Source organism: Simochromis diagramma, unplaced genomic scaffold, assembly GCF_900408965.1.
Source record: "Simochromis diagramma unplaced genomic scaffold, fSimDia1.1 OVJJ01000618.1, whole genome shotgun sequence".
Taxonomy (NCBI): Eukaryota; Metazoa; Chordata; class Actinopteri; order Cichliformes; family Cichlidae; genus Simochromis; species Simochromis diagramma.
The window spans coordinates 7373768-7393491 of NW_024387423.1; the positions used below are offsets into that span (position 1 = coordinate 7373768).

The following is a 19724-nucleotide window of genomic DNA, read 5'->3' on the forward strand; positions in this document are numbered from 1 at the left end:
CTGCCAAAAATCTTTAACCAGTTTAATACAAATTGTATCAGTTAATATATTCTATATGTTATAATGATCTATATATTAGATGTTTGTCTTTTTGAGGCCCTGTGTTCACAATACATTTTATTAAACAAAGAGAAACAAAAAGCAATTCAGGCAATTCACGCACATTACCACAATTACATTATTACATTCACAAGAACATCTTTAAGTTCATGTGAACCAAAAATGTTTCTATAGCTGGAAACAAATTAGACTATACCAATAAATATCTGTAACTTCAGGCTCTGATTCAGCTACAGAGCAGATTGATTGCCTATATGCAAGCTTAATTCAATTAACATTTTGTTATTACCAAGCTGCACATCAGAGGAAATTGTTTGAACACGACACTGAACTGTGCAGGGTTACAGTCCCTTAATGAGAAAGTACATAAGGGCAGCAGAGGCAACAAGGTAACTCACTACATACTCATCCAAAAACTCATTCTTATTGTTTTTGTGTGTTCTCTCACTTCACTCAGTCTCTCCCTACATAACTGTCCAATGTACAACATGAGGTTGTTACCTCTTGCAAAGCTATGAATAGCACCTACTAAAGTGCAAACCCATGTTATATCACTATTAAATTTAAAGTGACACAGAGGATAGTCACAGTGAAGACATGACACATGCAGTGCCCATAAATATAACAATACCTAGACAATCAATACGCCCAGATTTGTCCTTCATTTCTACTTCTGTGCACAAAAACTTAGTTATATAACCATGTGTATTAAATCATAGTCTTCACTAGGGAAAATACACCCAGTTTTGTTTTCGTCTTCCAACAGATCTTTATTTAGACTGTGGATGTCGTGTGTTTATTTTTGAGAGTGAAAGTGCAACACTGCAGACACTAGAAAGCCATTAAGTTTGCCTGCTGTCAGCGAGATGTACTGTTACACTGTCAAACAATCTCATAATTAATTAGACAAGCTGCTCTACTTTTGACTGTTCAATCAAAAAAGACTTGTCCTGTTAATGCAACTTGACAACACAGTCCCACTTAGATAGTTTTTGTGTATTATGCTGCTGATACTTGCTGATTATTACTACTCACCAAGTGTGCTCTTTTTAAAAAAGACAGAGAAATGATTCCTTAATTACACTAAAATGACTTTAACAGAAGCTTTTTAAGGGTGGACAAAGGTGGAAAAGTTACAAAAGCATATGCAAAGGTATGCATCAGCTGGCACTGAAACAAGCTGTCTACAAACTGAGTAAATGGACAATCTGTAAATATCACACCAATACCGCAACTACTGACTGACAGCAAAACACCCGCAGAAAGCTTTACACCTTGCTAAATCTTTGTGTTGTGTGTCAATGAAAAACACTGACTAGGAATGGTGTTAATGGAAGGTCACAAAGGCTGTCCAACAATAAATAAATAAAGCAGCACATTTCCGGTTTGCTTGTGGGACAAATATTTCATGGACAGATGAGACAAAATTGGAACTTTCTGGCAAAAATCCACATAGCTATGTTTGGCCTCGGGGCCTGATGGAGGGACTGATTAATTCAAAATTGTATCTTGAACTTTTAAAAGCACAATTCAGGGCAACAGTTCATGACCTGAAGTTTAGGAGAGCCTGGGTGATACAAGAAGACACTGACCCAAATCACACTAGTAAATAAACAACAGAATGGATGAAAGAGAATGAAAATTCATGTTTTGGGATGGCCAAGTCAGAGTGCTGACCTTAAAAAGTGAGATGTTATGGCATGATGAGGAAAGAGCTGTTCATTGAAAACATCCTAGAAATATGGATAAACTAAAACAGTTTTGTAGGAGGAATGGTCCAAAACTTTCTCCACATTGTACAAGTCTAATGAGCCGCATCTGCCATTGATGCATATTTATAAAGCCTAAGTGTTTACAAATGGTTATGGTTTCATAAATTCCTCTTCTTTCCTGGGGGCCTTATGACATTTTACGTCAAGGTCAAGAGAAGGTGTTAAGAAAAACATATGAGATGCAATAGTTTGCATATTTAACCCTAACCCTTAAAGACAAACCTTCACTCCTACTTAACACTGCTTCTGCTATGGCTCGCTGCTTCTTGTCCATCCAACCAACCATGCTTCCACCATCGCCTGCCCTTCACTCCATCTGTTCAGCCCTTATCCTCAGTCATCCTGAGTCCTACAGCTGGCTCTTCCAAGCAACACATCTGTTCTTTGTTATAAAGTTATGTTCTTGTGTCAAAATTCACATTAAAATTAAACTGAGAAAAAAGTAATGGTAGCACCTACAGTCTTCGTGCAGAGGCAACTTTAACACAATCCATTCTTTTTAGGGGCTCAAAAGTAATTGGACAAAGAACTGAAAATAAAATCTTTCACTAGTAAAAATCATTAGTAAAATCAATCATTTCTAATACTTGTTTGAAAACCCAAACTCTTGAACTCATGGACATCACCAGTTGCTGGGTTTCCTCCTTTTCATTCTGGAAGAGGTTGTTCTTGGTTTCCAAAGGATGTTTTTCCAGACCTGTGCTGCCTTTTTTTGATTTTTTTTTTTTGCAAATTGCAGTATACCCTTTCTATTCTTTAGGCTTATGAGTGGCTTGCATCTTGCAATGAACCCTCTGTATTTACTTTCATGCAGTCTTCTCTTTATTATAGACCTGGATATTGATATGCCTGCCTCCTGGAAAGTGTTGTTCACCTGGTTGGCTGTTGTGAAGGGCTCTCTTCACCATGGATAATGGTGGTTTTCTTCTGTTTCTGCAGCGTAAGGATCACTTGTTTCACCTGCTTTCCATGCAGGTGAAACAAGTGATCCTTGTTTCAACCACATATTGTCTGTTCACAGCAAAATCTTCCAAAATGCAAGCACCACACCTCAAATCAACTCCTTTTATCTGCTTAATTGGTAATGACATAATGAAGGAATTGCCCACACCTGCCCATGAAATTGCCTTTGAGTCAAAGCCATTTCATGGCCAATTACTTGTGGTCCTTTTAAAAAAAGGGCGGCTGAAACTTCTAAACCCTTCCTCAAATTTAAATGAAGACAACCTCAAATGAAAGCTCAGAGTCTACACATTATGTCCACTTATATAACTTCTGTTAAGGTCATTATATAACTATAAATATGTTTCTGTAAACAGGTAGAAAAACAAAACGTGTCCGTGTCCAAATATATATATATATATGGACCTAACTATAAGACAATGTTTTTCTGCTTATAGAATGTGGTGTATAATAGTATAGTATACCACACAAACATCTATCGTATTTTCGGCACTAAAAGGCGCACTTAAAATCCTTTAATTTTCACAAAAATTGACAGTGCGCCTTATAATCCGGTGTGTGTTATGTATGAATTCTGGTTGTCCTTACTGACCTCAAACCGATTTTATGTGGTACATGGCACTCAGAAATCTGTCAAAAAATGTTTTAGTACGTCTTTGGTAAGCTACGAAGCCGGACCGCTTGATGGATTGTCGGAGCATTACGGCTACCGTAGTCAGGAGCCTTGTGGGTAATCTAGGTCCAAAACTCCGCCCACTTCAGGTCCAAAAAACTGCGGCATCACTGAGAGTTAAAAACTGTCTAAATTCTTTCATCTTTAATAAAATGATCAGTGTTGCTGCTTTATGAGGTGTAACAATAAAGTTTAATATCCAGGCATCCATGAAATCACAATGTAATACATTTAATGGAGTTAGAAGTTAGCAGGAAGTTAGCTCGCTAGTTTCCACCAAAATATGATATACCATGTGACTTTTGTAGGGTTACTGAAGTTGGACTAGCTGGTATATAATGATGTGCTACCTGATTGCTAGCGACACAGCTATGTTAGCATAACAAACACAGTGAAGCTGGAGGATGAATGCTAATTTTTTTCCACTTGATAAAAGTTAATGTGAAGGTTCCCGATGGTTGGGGACAAATGCAATCGCATGGCAGGATGCTGTAAACTTCAGTCAGGAGAACAACTAAGATAATCCATCCACAATACGAGGTTAGTCATTAATATACTGCAACAACAAGAGAATAGAGCAGCTGCGAGAAAATTCAACGTTAATGAATCACTGGTACGGAAGTGGAGGAAGCAAGAAGAATGAGTTGAGTAAAATTTGACTTATCTGACTGTTTTGTTTCACTGTTTTTGTTTTCACTTAGTGCGCCTTATACAGTACATCGAGATGGGCATGTAGAGAAGTGGGGCCAGGAACTTGTTCTGAATTCTAACAATTAAAATTAAAAATGTCAAAAATGTGTAAATGTAACTTTTTTAGTTTAAGTCCAGGTGAATATTACTCAAAAAAAAGAAGAAAAAAAAAGAAAGATGTACATATAATTAATAAATAATATTTTAGCTGACTTTAATTCTGTGTACCATAACTCTATGTGACATTTCCTATGATAACAGACCTTTGGACCACACAATGTTTATGCTTCCAAATCTTCCATGTCTAAGTTTCAAATATAACCTGCCCGATATGCCTTTTCTGCCTGAGTACCCCTAATGTTAATGTAAACTGACTTTAGGGAACCAACATATAGTTAATGATGTGTTATTTATGTCAGTTAGCTACCAAGTCTGTTGTCTAAATTTATAGCATAAACAGAAAAACCCATGCTTCTCAAGCCATTTTTTCCACCCAACCAGATTATCTGATTTTATTGTTTTATTATTATTATTTAAGCTGGCTGCAGACCCAAACGGTTGTTTTTCATTCTTTCTGATCTGTAGAGACATGCATGGTAATCTTTTCTATTTTTCTGGGTCTGTAGAGACTCTGAAGACATGTAACTTTATGCAAAGACAATGAAACAATGAAATACTGCACCCTTAATTAACAAAGACAGATTTTTATGGTATAAATTATGCTTGGGGGGCATTATTTTTGACTGGAAACATATGGACACAGTGTGAACTATTAGAGAATGCATTTGGGAAATTATGCTGAAACCAATTTGAAACGGGAATTTATAAATGCAAATTGAAAGAAACTAGATAACATCGGAGCAGAAGAGATTTTCTGAAATGTCTCAGTTTCTTACAAGGGTCAAGAGAAATAATGAAAAATGAAGTGTGATGGATTTAACCTTGAGAGGCACCACAGTGACTGTCAAGAACTCTGAAGACAAACAGAGCCCCTGAGTAGCTCTTTAATTAATTAAAAGGATAAGCACACTTTAACTGACACTCGGCCCAGGACCAAACTCAAGGTTCACTCAGGGTGCAAACATTTCTGAACTGTTGGGCTGAATTTCTGAGCTTGACATGCTCTAGATGTGACCATTTCCTTATTAAATAACAGCCTGCATGCCAGTGTGCCTGCAAAATTGGTCTCAAATTTATTCTCGGCAGAGAAGCCCTAGGCTTTATATCCGTGTATGATCAGATTAGAGCCTAAACTTTCTTCCTTAGTCTGCTGCATGTTTTCAAATTAAAGCCGATCATCCATTATCACCTAAAATATTTACTCTGTTTAGAAATCTCACACTAAGGCATCAAGTTATTCTTCCCTCTTGCATCCCAAAATCTCTTCTGCTATCAAACTGTCACTCATCTTAACCTCCAATTTTCTCCTCTACCGTGTTATCCCTTGCTGTCTCCAACCCAGATTCAACACATTCTCGCTCTCTGTGTGTCCCATGCTTCCCTCTCTCACCTTCATGCTACCCTTTTTACCTCCTATTTTGCTTTTCTGCCTCCGTCATTTTCCATCCCTTTTCTCTTTCATGCTTTTGTGCCATCTTCTTTTTTTCCTCCGTTGTTCTGTTCTTTCTCTCTATCTCTGTTTCTCTCCCTCTTTGCTTCCTCTGTCTTCATTCCCCAGGGGGTATTATCTCAGTCAGAGGCAAATCTGCCCAATTATAAACCTCATCTCCCCAACTCTCTCTCTCTCTTACGCACACAAATATGAGGTTTTCCTGCATTCACTGCTGCACACACACCCTCTTCTCACAGATACACAGAAGCAGAAGCACAAATACAGTTACACAGGCACAAAAAAACCACCTCCCTATTTTTCTCTTCTTCACTGTCTATTTCACTGCCTCCTAACACACACACACACACACACAGACATGAACAAGAACACCACCCTTCCCCTCCTCGCTCTGTCACACCTTAAAAACCCAATTATACACGCTTCCTCCCTTTTCCTCTTCTTTCCTTCTCTCCCTTTCCCTTCGTTCTTGCCATCACCACACTCATCTGGAGGGACCACAAGGAAAACAAGGGAGAAAGACGAGAAGGCAGAACAGGAGCCCAAAATAGAGGAGATGGGAGAGGGTAAAACTGGGAACAGACGCGAGGAAGGAAAGGAGATGAGGGGCCAAGATGTGAGCTGAGTAGATTGGAAAAGTGGCTGATAGCACGAGACAAAAAGGAGAGGAGGAGAGGAGGGAACAGAACAAGAGGAGAGGAGTGGAGATAGCGTTAATTGCCAGGCCAGTATTAGTGCTGGGTTGACAGATTCTTGTTGAGAGAGGTGCTGATTGGATGATAATGATGCTGACTTCAAGACTGCTGCATTGCTGACCCAATGGAAACAGAGGGAGAGGAGGAGTTAGTATGCAAGTATATAAAGATGGACAAAATGAAACAGAATGATGAGTGAATAAAAAAGAAAGAAAGAAATGAACACAGTCCTCAAATAGAAACTTGAGAAAATGTGTGTTATTGTGGTGTTGCAATCACACTGTTGAACTGTGGGTCCCGAAACATTTACACACACACACACACACACACACACACACACACACACACACACACACACACACACACACACACACACACACACACACACACACACACACAAATATTCTGGGCAGGCATCCACAGTGTACCAAAGCTTTGTGCCTCACTATTGCTTCCTCCTAATTAAAGTCCTAATCCCCAACTAACTCTTCATGGCCAGAATAGGCCTAAACTAGACTTCTGAACAATGTCCTCACACCAAGAGAACAAAAAACATAAATTTGACTTCTCCCTAAGGATCCCCTGGAATCACTTGCAATTGACAGGAAAATCTCAGATTATTCACAGTAGCTGAGAGACAAAAAGCATGGCCTCCGCCTCAGGCACACACAGCCAAGGTTGCTGACCTGAATAAGCATTACACTACAATGTGGTCGGGTATCAGGGATGTCAACAAGTAACATAACAATCACTAATGTGAGCAGAATAGATGCCTTTCGATGACTAAGTGTCCTTGATAATAGTACATGTGTTGCAACACAATGCAGGAAAATATAAGAAGAATTTAGTACCTTTTAAAGGAGAGAAAATCTAGATCTTTCTCTCCATGAGGAATTCAGACACACTCTACCTTGTTGATACAGTGGTTGCTGATCCTGGATTGTGCCCTCACTAAGATTGCAGAGCAAAACAACTGCGTTTTGGACTATCCCACTGATAACGTTACTTCTATTGGCCTAGAAAAACAGGAGACAGACACAGGATAAGTAAATTACAGGTTTGCTTATAACATTTCACAATTAACCCAAAACAGCTAATATCTAACATGGTTTTGTCATCATTTTGTTATTTATACTGCATATACTGTCTTGAGAACACAGTTAATTATTTAATAAAGTAGTGGATTGTTTTATTAAAAAAGGTGCCTTTATTTATTCGTTTTTAAAGACTGAAAGTGTAATCTTCACCTCCCTCTTACCCATCCTATTTACTCCTCTTACTTCATCTTTCTCCTCTTTTCAAAATATTCTCTCCTCCCTCCTACAGTAATTCACTTCTCCTTCCCCCTTCTGCCCCCACTTCACTATTTGATCCTCTCTGAGATACACCAGCTCTGCCTGCAGGGTTGGTGCACATCGGTGTGATCTGTGTATGTGGTGATTAGCCTGGCTAGTACTCATCATGTGCAATTGCCTGCGGCTGGAGACAATGACATCAGTTTGTGCTGAGGACAAACTGCCTGTCAGGAGCCACAAATGACAAAGGTAATCTATTTTGATCTTTAAAGACTAAAAAGCTATAAAAATACTGCACTGTACTGTACGTTCTCACTAAAAGCATAAAGCTGACAATGGACAGTGAGGAACGGCAAACCAAAGTTTAACTTGGACCTTGCACATGAAGGGATAAGTATCTGACTTGCATAAGCGGTGTAGCTGCACTGTGAACACTTTCAGCCAGGCAGGATTTGTTAAAGCATTTACTGCAAGCATTCCCCTCTGATCAGTCTTTTGCTACCTCAGGCACGGCTAACACCCCGTTCAGAGCCGTGGTCTAACCAGCATCCTGAGGTCCTTTCATGTCTGAAGCAGAACTACTACATCATTTAGACAAATACAATTAGGTGAGTTTCTCCATGACAAGCGTGATCACCAGCGACAGGTGTAATCAATCTACATCAGAGAGTTTCAGGGAGTATAAATCAATTCAAATGTGAGCAATATAGACGGCACTAATGGATCCAGACATGACTGGTTCAGGCAGGAGTAAACAATCAGGAGACGAGTTAATCAGGCTGTTGGACAGCAGTGTTTAAAATTCTGTATCAGCTAGCTGGGGCTGGACAGGCAGCCATGCAGAACAGAGTTATTGAGTGTGCGTGTTTGTGTGAGTGCATGTGTTTGTGTGAAGCATAAATTAGAGCTGGTTTGGTTGTACTGTGTTGGTGGGTGCATTAAATTGTTCGCATGCAAAAAGGGTCAGGTGAAATGGTTTACTGGAAACACTGTTATGGCTCACTGAGAACAGACGAGTGCCATGTGTTTGCGTGCAAGCCCTTGTACATGATCTTAATAGCAGAGTTCATCTTTTCACTCTATTAGCCGTTCCTCCTCTCTGCTGCTGACCTGCCAGTCAATTACACCAGCCCTCCAATAGGTCAACATTATTCAGACTAATTTACATAAACATTTGAGGGTTAGATGGAAGGGGAGACCAAAAAGAAGGAAACAGACATAATAGACTGAATATAAACAAAATAGAAATGCTACAATAATACAAACTTTGATGAGCTTATATTAAAACTGCACTGAATTTACTGACCAGTTTGACTGGTGAAGTAATTTAGATACTGGCTTGAAGACTAAATGATGAAACATCACTGCTTTCTTACCATAATGAGCTGAAAGACCATTGGTAGGATCCTACTACGTTTGATCAACCTGAAAAGGAGAAGAAAAAGAGAATATACACTTTAGGTAGCAGCAGAAAAATCAGGGCAAGGAATTAATTTAATGTTTTAAATGTGCTGTTCAGGCATGCTGTTTGCACACTCACACACAAGCAGATAAAAGTGGCTATTTCATCTTCATTAAGGGTGGAGTTCTGGTACAATGACTTCCGTCTAGTACCAGTGGAATTGCGAGAAGAAAAAGAGAAGAAGCGATGTGAGCAGATGAAGTAAAAGCAGGTGAGAGACAAGAGGGAAGGACATGGAAAAAGGTGATGAGAGTTTAAAGCAAGATAAGGTTAGAAAAGATTACATTTTGCAAAGTGGAGGAAAAAGAGGGAAGATTAGAGAAGAGGTGTGAGGTGGAGGAGGTGGAGGAACAAACGAATGAGAGGAAAATGGAAAATAAAAAGGAGTAATGTGGATAAATCCACACTGAAAAGCTTGGGGGGAAGGCAAGAGACAGAAGAAGAAAGATGGAGGGAGGGAGATGGATGTTTATATTAACAATGACATTCTGTCTACTTCTTGATTGATCTTCTTTAAACCTCAATCAGTTACTGAGTGGGTGGAGTGTCTACATATATGCACGCACATTTTGTTTATGGGTCTTTGTGAATTAGTAAGCAAGAAAGCATTCACGCAGTAATGTGAATAAAACTAGCAAAAATCAGACAGGTGTTGATATTCTGACGGTAACAAAGCCTGCCCACTGATTTATAAATCTGTCCATGTTCTAACTATGATTTATAGGTTCTCCAGCAGGATCATTCAACCTATGGAAATGTGGATTTAAACTTAAAAAACTGCCCTTTTTTTTTAAATTAGCAAACAAAATGTTCCACTTCATTACAAATATGGGACAGCATTTTATTGGTGTGCTGCTTCTAGAAAGTGAAAACAATGGCTCATTAACTTGGAGGCATTTTCATTAAAACAAACAAACAAAGTCAGATGACTAAGTAAAAAGAACATCTGAACAGCAAAGAATACCAAATGATCATTCTCAGGCTGTCCTCAGAGCTCAAGCGTCTTTTTTTTTTTTCACCACTTACAGGTAATTTGTACTTATATACTGTCTTCTGTGAGTGTTTGTTCTTTTATGTTTCCTTGTTCCATCAGATACTGATGTCCTCTCACCTACCTTGTATACAAAGAGCCAGAACAAAGCATGCATGTTTCATGATGATAACATATTCTCTACACCACTGCACGTACTTCCTGGGCATCGTGTAACTATTGTTTAATAGTTAACTTTGTGGTTTTAGTTAGTAACATTAGATCCCTTCATGGTTACATTATTAGATTTACTTTGGTGAATTGAGATATTCTGATGGATGCTGTCATCAGCACCATAAAAGTATAAGCACAGTGTAACTTTATCTTTAGTTGCAGTCACTCAATCTCCATAATCTTTACTGAAAACAATCACTGACTACAGGTGCAGGAAGCTTGAAGAAATGTGAATTTAAGGAACGTAATGAATTGCTGTTGTAGGTTCTCTTTACCTGCCATGGTGATGTATTTTAATGTACAGTTCAACCTTTTAGACATGTGTTAAAGTGTGTGTGTGTGTGTGCGTGCATTTGTTATTGTTTGGGTCTGATTGTTTGCTTGTAGATGTGATGGATGGCCTCCTATTAGAGAGGTGACAGGCTCAGAGATGAAAGGACAGGCCAGGCCAGCACAACATGATAAACTGGACCACCTTTAAACTACCAGCCATTCATCAGGACACAGGGCGCAACAGCATACAATGAACAGGGTTCAACAGACAACCTATAATAAGAAAACACAGACGAGACAATGCTGCACTGCATCATCATCACATCACACATTCACTCAACAGCTGTTTCATTAGAGGTAATGCAATAAATACCACAGTATGCGCTTATTAACCTCAGCTCTACTCTAGTTTTATATACTTTATGTCAGCTACACAGCTTTGTAAAGCTAACAAAATTCAAAATGAAACCTTTTTGCACATAAAGAGATGATAAATACAACGAAGTAGATAGCTACAGTCAGGGGCTTATAATTAACAGCACTGACAAATTATCTGATACCATAATGTATTAGTACTTGCCTAGAGAGGAAAATTATACTTTTTTCTAATAACTAACTTAAAAAAAGACCTTTTTTTCCCATTTATTTACAGTGGAGAGTAAGACCAGTAAAACAGGCTGTTAGAGGCAATTACAGCGTTTTAGCCTGAGAAAATGGCCACTTTTGTGTTAACAGTTAATGAATCCACTTTACATGGAACAGAGAGATGTTGGTGTCCAATTAACTACTGCAATTTGATATAATGGATTTAGACTCCTAGACTCTGAGTCTATGAGTCCATATTAAAAGGAAAGAACAGACAGAAAACATGAGTTGTTTAAATATAAAATCTTATCAAAATAAAATCTATAAACAGCCAGTACTGTTAAACTATGACAAATACTACCTCTTTACTTTGTTGATGGGTATGCGTGAAAATACCACATCGACACATATGGCACATATGCTGAAAGGATGCCTTAAAGGAAATTGAAAATCCATGGGCAAACACATATGTAACCACACAGCATGAGGTTCTCCGGCTAAAGGTCATAGTAAATGTAGTTGTTTGAAGGTGTGTCTGGACTGTGATAATGGAGAGAGAGACAGCAGGCTGCCTTCCCAACGTTAATGTCCCCAATTTACCATCTAATTACTGCTCGGCTGGCTTCATAGCCACACTTATCTAACCAAGACCCAGGCAATTTAATTTCTGATTGTATAACCGCAGTGATGGAGGGAAAGTTGTGGAGAAAGGGCACAGAGAAAAAGAAAAATGTGGACTAATGTTAATAAATTAGAGATGGTGAGAGAATGAGAGCGAGGGAGGCAGAGAAAAAAAAATGTAAAATGTTGTTAATAATGTCAAAGGAAAAGAGTGAGCGCGAAAACAGATGTAGAGGAAAGAGTCCTGACACCAATTTGAAAAGTTCACGTCACTCTACTTGTGTCTAAGAAAAAGGGGGATGAGGAGAGGTGGTGGAAGAGAAGGATGGAGACGAAATGGGGTAATATTACTGATAAGAGAAGTAGGGGCATACTCAGCTGTGAGGACGAACTTTAAACTCTAGGAGTAGAGGAGGATGGGATGGATAGAGATGGAAGGTGACTGGCAGTGATTAGAGATTTGTTGAACTATTATTGCTGGAGAAGATAAAATGTGGAAAGAAGCTGGGATGGAAATGAGGAAACCACAAAACAGAGGCTTAATCATTGTTCCAAATTAATACTTAGTGATTAAAGATGAAGGATTAAATGTAAATCTCTGGATCAACTGCAGCATTTGACCAGGTACATGTCCATGTCCAAATTGTGTTCCACCAATATGAATGACTGCATTTCTAGAGCTAAAATAGAGCATGCCTTACACAGAGTCAACTAAATCTGAAAATGCTGAGAGTATTGTTGAAGTAACAACTACAGTTTACAACATAGTGTTCCTGAGCTGAAATGTGTATCTCATAGTGTAAACTGCACATAGTTTTACAGTTTTCCCCTGCTCTTTCCTCCAGTTATCTTCTGAGCCAGGTGACACACATCTAATTATACTTTCTAACCAATTAACACTTCTCCTTTATTCTCAACCCTTCTGGCCTCATCAACATTTTCTTTTCTCCCAAGATTCTCTTTCCTAGTTCCTCCTCCTTTCCTTTTCCTGGCACCTTTATCCACTTCCCTTCCTCAATCTTTCTGCCTCCTCTCTTTTCACCCACACTTTCTATCCCTGCCAACAGCTGAGACAAGAAGACAGATGACCAGAGAATCAAGACTTACTGACAGCTGCTGTCAAAGCACATCTATCAAACACACATACATCATCATGCACACACATGTGCTTACGCAAGCATTCATGCACGCACGTACACACACACACACACACACAACATGCACACACAAGTGAGTCATCTCATGGCTAGACAAGGAATCAGCAAATTTCCTGTGCAACAGCAACACATCATTACCACTTTTTATTTGGGTGTCAGATGACTGCTTTTCTGAGCGATGTTTTTTAAATTCCTGCATAGTGAATTACTTCCACATTATGCAGTAGTGAATCTCACTTCAACACGAGCAATAATTTTGTCTTAGTGTCGTATATTTAAAGAACGTGTGTCGCATTTTTAAGCAAAGCTTCTCTGGACTAGCTAGTGTGCCAAGGTATATCAGCACAACATGTCAAGTCTTTACACATCTCAGCTGATACAGCACCTTATGCCTGCCACTAAACTGATTACTAATGTAGAAAATACCGCCTTTAAGGGTGCTCAAAGGGTGTCATTGAATGCAGATCACCAGCAGTGCTGGAGCTGTGAAGGTTTTGTTGCTATTAGCTCTGAATGTGCATCACCTACAACAAGCAAATAATCATTTGTGTATATCTGTGTTCTGGAGTTGGCAAATAAATTACTGCTTATAATACGGAGGAGTGTGTTTGTGTGTGTTTAAGACAGTGAACATTCATCTGTGTGTGTCTGTGTGTGTGTGTCTGTGTGCAGTGTGTGAATGATTCACAGTGCTGAATTGGGAATGAATGGCCTTGGCATTAAAACATTACAGAGTGCCTAAAATGCGCCCGTGTATATTTGTATCTGAACCTGCTAGGACTGCAAAATACTTGCGTGCTACCTATTCTGCGTCTTGGAAAAAAAATAGAGAAGCAGATAATGGATTTAAATGGATGCTAGGAGTATTTTGTAATACTTTCTTTATTATATTACCAGTAAACAACATTATCCTAATAAAGATTACAAGTAAAGTTCATATTAGCAAGGTCACAATGCTTCAACAGTCTTTCTTGTCTGTGATTAATTGTGTGTGTGGCTGATGTGTTCACATTACCTGCAGGTCTGACTGTTGTGTTCAGTCATTGATACCAACAGTTTGAGTGCATGGAGGGGTATAGGCTCCGGTGCTCGTAGAAGAGTCTCGTACCTAGACATAAACATGTCTGAGTACAACATTTGGCTTTCGAAGTGTTAATAATTAATGCAGTGTTCTGATCATTAGTAAGAGAGAGTAAACTAGAACAGATCTGGAGAGAGGGGTGAAGAAGAGGGGGAGGGGAGAACTAGACTTATAATAGGAGAAGCAGAGAAAAGAACGTAGACAGAAGCAGCTAGGGGAGAAACTGGGAGGAAGAAAGGACTGACTTTGAGGAGGAGAAATATTGGTAGAAATAAAAGTGAACAAGCGGTAACCTGTGAGGCTATCATACAAGCATCTTTTTTTGTACTGTGTAGCTATTCTTTGACTTGTGTAAAATGCATTGTCCCCTTTTCATAGATTGAACAGTCACTTGCCAGTTTTCTGTATTTGTAGAAGCATTTTACAAACTACAACATATTATAAAGAGGTTTGATATCAACAAATCCACACCTCACATCATTTATATCTGATATACATCTTCAAAAAAAAACCCTATTACAACAATTTTTCATTGTTAGACTTCTATACTTCAGTCTCAGACTTTTTAAAGATCAACTCTGAAATCATCTGTTGCAACTGAGCTGTCTTTAACCTGGCACCATCACTAATGAAGCTCTTTTTGGTTATAATATTATGTTTATGTAAATTACCTGTGTCGGGTAAGGATTAGGTCAGACTTATTGTCTTGGTTGTAAAATAGTCAAGAGAAATTTTGCTTTAATGTGAACATAAACACCTTAGCACAAAAGAGTGGGTAGAAATTACTTCAGTATTGTATATTACATATTATTATATCTATCATTTAAACTGACAATCTGTCATTATTTTGGTTAAGCTGTAGTGATTTTAAAAATGTCATTCAAGGAGAAAGTAGCTGTTCCTATAGAGACAGCAAATACAGGAGGAATCTAGAAACACTGAAGCTGCACTTAGAATAAACCAGACCAACCTTGAAAGGAGAGATTCAGTGATACACGAGAGTCCATCCCCTCTTTCCTCTGCCGCCTTTCCTTCCTTCTCATTTCTCTCTTTATTTTCCTCTGTCCTTTCCTCTTTTACCTCAGTATCAACACCATCTTGGACCAGCAGGATTAGACTGAGTTCAGACAACACCCTCAAAACAAACACAGACCACTCCACTGCACCACACACAAAGACAGGAAGAGAGAGTATTATTAGGAGTAAGTGTTTAGAATACTGTGTGTACCATGTTTACATATCTTTGTGGGGACCAAAAATTGCAAGTTTACTATACTTGTGGAGACCAACAGCCCTTATTGGGACAAAATCCAAGTCTCCACAAGTTTGAAGGCATTTTTGAAACTCAAAATGTGGTTTTAGTGTCAGGGTTACAATTATGTTATGGTTAGGTGTAGGCTAATGGTTCATTTTTGATGGTTAGGGTAAGCAGCTAGGGAAAGTATTATGTCAATTAGATTAGATTAGTGTGTCTTGGGGATCGGGGTAGTTAGTGTTAGTTGGACAAGTATATGTCACGTGATTTACTTCCATAAATGAAAGGGGACAATGGGTTCTGAGGTGATAATAATATGCATAAACAATTCTGAATGAATTTGCTGAATGGCATTTGAAGCTTTAGGATGTCACAAAACTTTAGATTAAGGATTAAAGAATGAACATAGTCTAAGGAAAAATCTAAGACCTAAATCTCTGACTCTACAGGCCTCAGTTTTGCAGCAATAGGACTTTGGTACCCTGCAATCATTGGGTCAACCACGAACTCCTCCTTATACTAAAGTATTTTATCATACCAAATTATTAAGTCAAATGGAAGGTCGTGTGTCTGACAGATGAAGTTTGGCTGAAACTAGGTCATGCAACAGGACAACGATCTCAAGCACAGCAGCAAATATACAACAGTGGCTGAAAAAGAAAAAAATCTAAGTGTTGAAGTGGCTCAATCAAAGTCCAGACCTCAACCTTATTCCTCCATAAGAATGGCAGAGAATGGAAAAGTCATACAGAAAATGATTGCTGCAAGTTAGTGCTGCTAAAGGTGGTTCTACAAGCCTTTGAGTCAGTTGTTGTTGTTTTTCACACGACACTATAAGAAACATTAGACAGCACACATATGTACTATATATAAGAATACCAACAAGCTTGGAAAAACAACAAAATACCCACATGGAGACGAAATATTTTGAGCTTCAACAAGACAACAAGTAGCACCATTATAATGGCTAACAAAAAACCTTTTACCCTGACAGCTGGCTCTTTTGCATACTGACCCATAAAGTCAAAACTGTAATGACTCATTCAGGTTCCAAAACCCAAAAGAAGCTGTTATTATTGTATTGGTGATATGGTAATTAATAAATGCAGATACCTATATTTTTTTTTTAAAGATTACTTTTTGGCATTTCGCTCAGTTGTGGTACAAACATAAGCAATGCTGTATTGCAGTTTTATCTACTTGTATCGCAAGGGAGCTGGCAGTATGCTAGTTTGTTAAATGCTGTAATATTTACAGATTGTTTAGGTAAGTAGTGAACTTTTTCTTCGTGATCTCGTCTCTTTGGAGAATTATTAGAACCCTAACAAACAGGAAACAAGAAGAAAATCACTGCCTGTGACAGGAACTAAAGGTCCCCAGCCATCAGGCTTCTGAACCCACTCTGCCTCTTTCCCCATTTGCCATTTCTTTCTCTCTCACTCTGACATTAACAATTCTTCCCTCATCTTCTCTCCTTCACACTCTCTTTCCTCAAAAAACTGACCCCACCATTCATACCATTTTTGCTGAAAGCCATTGTTGTCAGAGGAGGCAGGATGGCATCCGCGACCTTCAAGAGACATTAACAAACAAACAAAAAATGTTATATGATACTGTATTTGATCCTGGTCACCAAAGAAGCAAGTTGGTTTTAGTATTAAACCTGTAACAAGCTAGAAAAATCTGTTATAATCTAGTGTTTCACAAGTTCAGCTACAAATGATGTCATGGATGTGAAACAACTCAGGTTAAAACACTGAAGTGAAATAAAAATCCACTCCTCTGCTGACGGCTTTTAAGAACAAGGTGTAAATATTAGTTCAGTAATGTCCCATATATTCTAATTTGAGGCAAATGAGGGTATTTATAAACATAATCATGGTGTCCTCTAAACAGCTATAGAGTTAATATTCTGTATAACATCTCTAAAAGCAGAGTCTATATTTTTAGATAAAAATGAACAGGAGACGCTGTACTATATTAATTCTGCGAGCATCAACCACAGACCACTGTCACAGAGGATCAAATTACTATGGAAATGCACTGCTGAATGGTTTCTTTGATCAAACAAACAAACACACAGACACGCACGCGTATTTTCACAACTGTCAAAGCTCTTATTTAGGTATGAATCTGTATTGCATGAATTTGCATGATTACTAATATTACCATAGAAACACCACTAATGCTGAGTGAGGATGTGTGAGGTCATTACATTGAAAGCCAGAAGAAAAAAAAACTACAAAGGATGTTGTCCACCACTTAATGGTTGGTGTATTACTATCACAACCATCAAAAGACTGCATGGAGCCGTGTGTGTGTGTGTGTGTGTGTGTGTGTGTGTGTGTGTGTGTGTGTGTGTGTGTGTGTGTGTGTTGAGACGTGCAGATCTGGGTGCATTCTCTCTGAACTCTGTAACTATGGGCAGTGCGTTCCTCGTATTTATGAAAGCCTTTCTTGTTCACATTTGTCCGTTTTCCTGTCTTTCTCCTAGCTGCTTTTTTAGTGGTGCAGAAAAGAAATCTCATCACTCCAACAGTAACTAAAGAATAATTTGTTGTATAATATAAATATCCAAAGTAATTAAAGTGTCTAATTTGCATATGAACATGACTAAAAAAAATCAGTGTTCAGTTAACTTTTTTAAGAACTTACCTTGTTATAAAACAACAGCTGGTTTCAACAACAATCGTACCTGATTGTTACTAACTGCTGTGTACTGTACAGCTGTGTGTTGTGTAGCTATTTAAAATGTATTTTAAAATTATGTTGCAGTCTTTTAGTGAAAACTATTTTTCTATTAATTTTTAAACACTCTAACAAACCCAAAAAGTAATGAAGTGATCTTTCAAATGCACATTCAAGGCAAAACATCATTCCCAAGTATTTTCAAACAGTATTCAGTTATGGTATGAGAGTTTTTTTAAAGGTCTGCACAGCAATTTAAAATGCCATTTTCCACATCACATAAAATCTGTTTTAACAAAAGAGCAGTTGTGGAGGCAAAACTAACTGCAAACTAGCTTCAAACTGTGACAAGAAATTAGAAACGTAAACAAAGTCAAAAATGAGCGTGTGTCCTTGTCCAGAGGACAATTAAAGCTAATCTGAGTTGGCTGTGGGTAATTAAAGTGTCTTCCTGTGTTATTGACTATCAGTATCCACAGCCTTGCTTTTTGCTCCTATCCCCAGTTCCTCAAGTCTTTTCTTTTTTTCTCTCTCTCCATCCTGTCAGCTTCCTGCTGCTGTTTTCCACTTCCATACGTCAATAGTCATTAAACACAATCTCATTGTCCCATCCCATCAACATCTCTCTCTCTCTTTCACACGCGCGCGCGCGCACACACACACGCACACACACACGCGCGCACACACACACACACACACACACACACACACACACACACACACACACGAGGTCTGTCGGTTCAATAGTTGATTAGTGTCTCTCCTAATAGTCCACATGCTAACCCTCTGTCCTATGATCACTAATACACAGGTTTAGTAGACTGGAAGACACACAGTAAACAACACAACAGTCCAATTCATATTATTGACAAAGTCTACAGAAATTCATTCTATCCTAGCAAAGCAACTTGCATATTACGTTTTTTTCTAAATGAGAGAAGGGGAAAATCGATGCTGAAAATCTGACAGTTGCAGAAATACAGAATAACAGGATGATGACAGGTTGTCTCCAACGTCCCGTCAGAGGAAATGTACTGACATTTGTTGAATATCACAAGATACCTGTCCTATATCGGTGTACTAAACTATCAGCAGACAGCCAGTCAGTCAGACAGGTAGCCAGTCAAAAACCTACAACAAATGCACACTCAACCATTCATTTAATGGGATATAGAGTTGCATATTTTCTTCCACAGATACTTACATCACTATGATATGGACTGATGAGTGCATGGTGCTGGCTCAGTACTTCCACGATGGACAGAGATGTTCTAATTAAATCTTCACATATTGCTGTACCTAAAGAAGAATCAAACATAATAATACAAATACTCATGTTCTCAATAAAAACTGACCCGTAACTCAATACCTTTTAAGGATAGGCATATATTCTGTTTTTGATTTGCTGATAACATGGCCTTTGAGCGCGGCGCTTTATCACAGCACTTGATTCAGGTGCTTGAAGAGTGGCTGAGCCCACACCGCAGCTTGCCTTGTTGGCAGGCATTTGTAATTCAGTGTCATAGCTGTCTTCAAGTGCTGTATCTGTCTCTCTCCTTACCGTCTCCATGTCAATACAATTCAATATTGACTTGTAAGATAAGCTCGAATTTATAATAATCATTTTAACTACGTTATTTATTCTTTTATCCTTCATTTAACCTGGCAAGTTAAGCAAAC

General features: G+C 38.5%; 1 protein-coding gene across 4 annotated transcripts in view; it reads right to left on the reverse strand.

Moving 5' to 3' along the window:
- ulk4 (unc-51 like kinase 4) overlaps positions 1 to 19724 on the reverse strand; it is an 83182-nt gene that overhangs the window by 19420 nt on the left and 44038 nt on the right. For all 4 annotated transcript variants that reach the window (XM_040012748.1, XM_040012750.1, XM_040012747.1 and 1 more), the window contains exons 26-31: positions 19249 to 19343; positions 16875 to 16926; positions 15072 to 15261; positions 14036 to 14128; positions 9095 to 9143; positions 7334 to 7439 (exon numbers count right to left, since the gene is read on the reverse strand). In XM_040012748.1, the coding sequence (XP_039868682.1) occupies positions 7334 to 7439; positions 9095 to 9143; positions 14036 to 14128; positions 15072 to 15261; positions 16875 to 16926; positions 19249 to 19343 (585 nt within the window). The remainder of the gene's footprint in view (positions 1 to 7333; positions 7440 to 9094; positions 9144 to 14035; positions 14129 to 15071; positions 15262 to 16874; positions 16927 to 19248; positions 19344 to 19724) is intronic.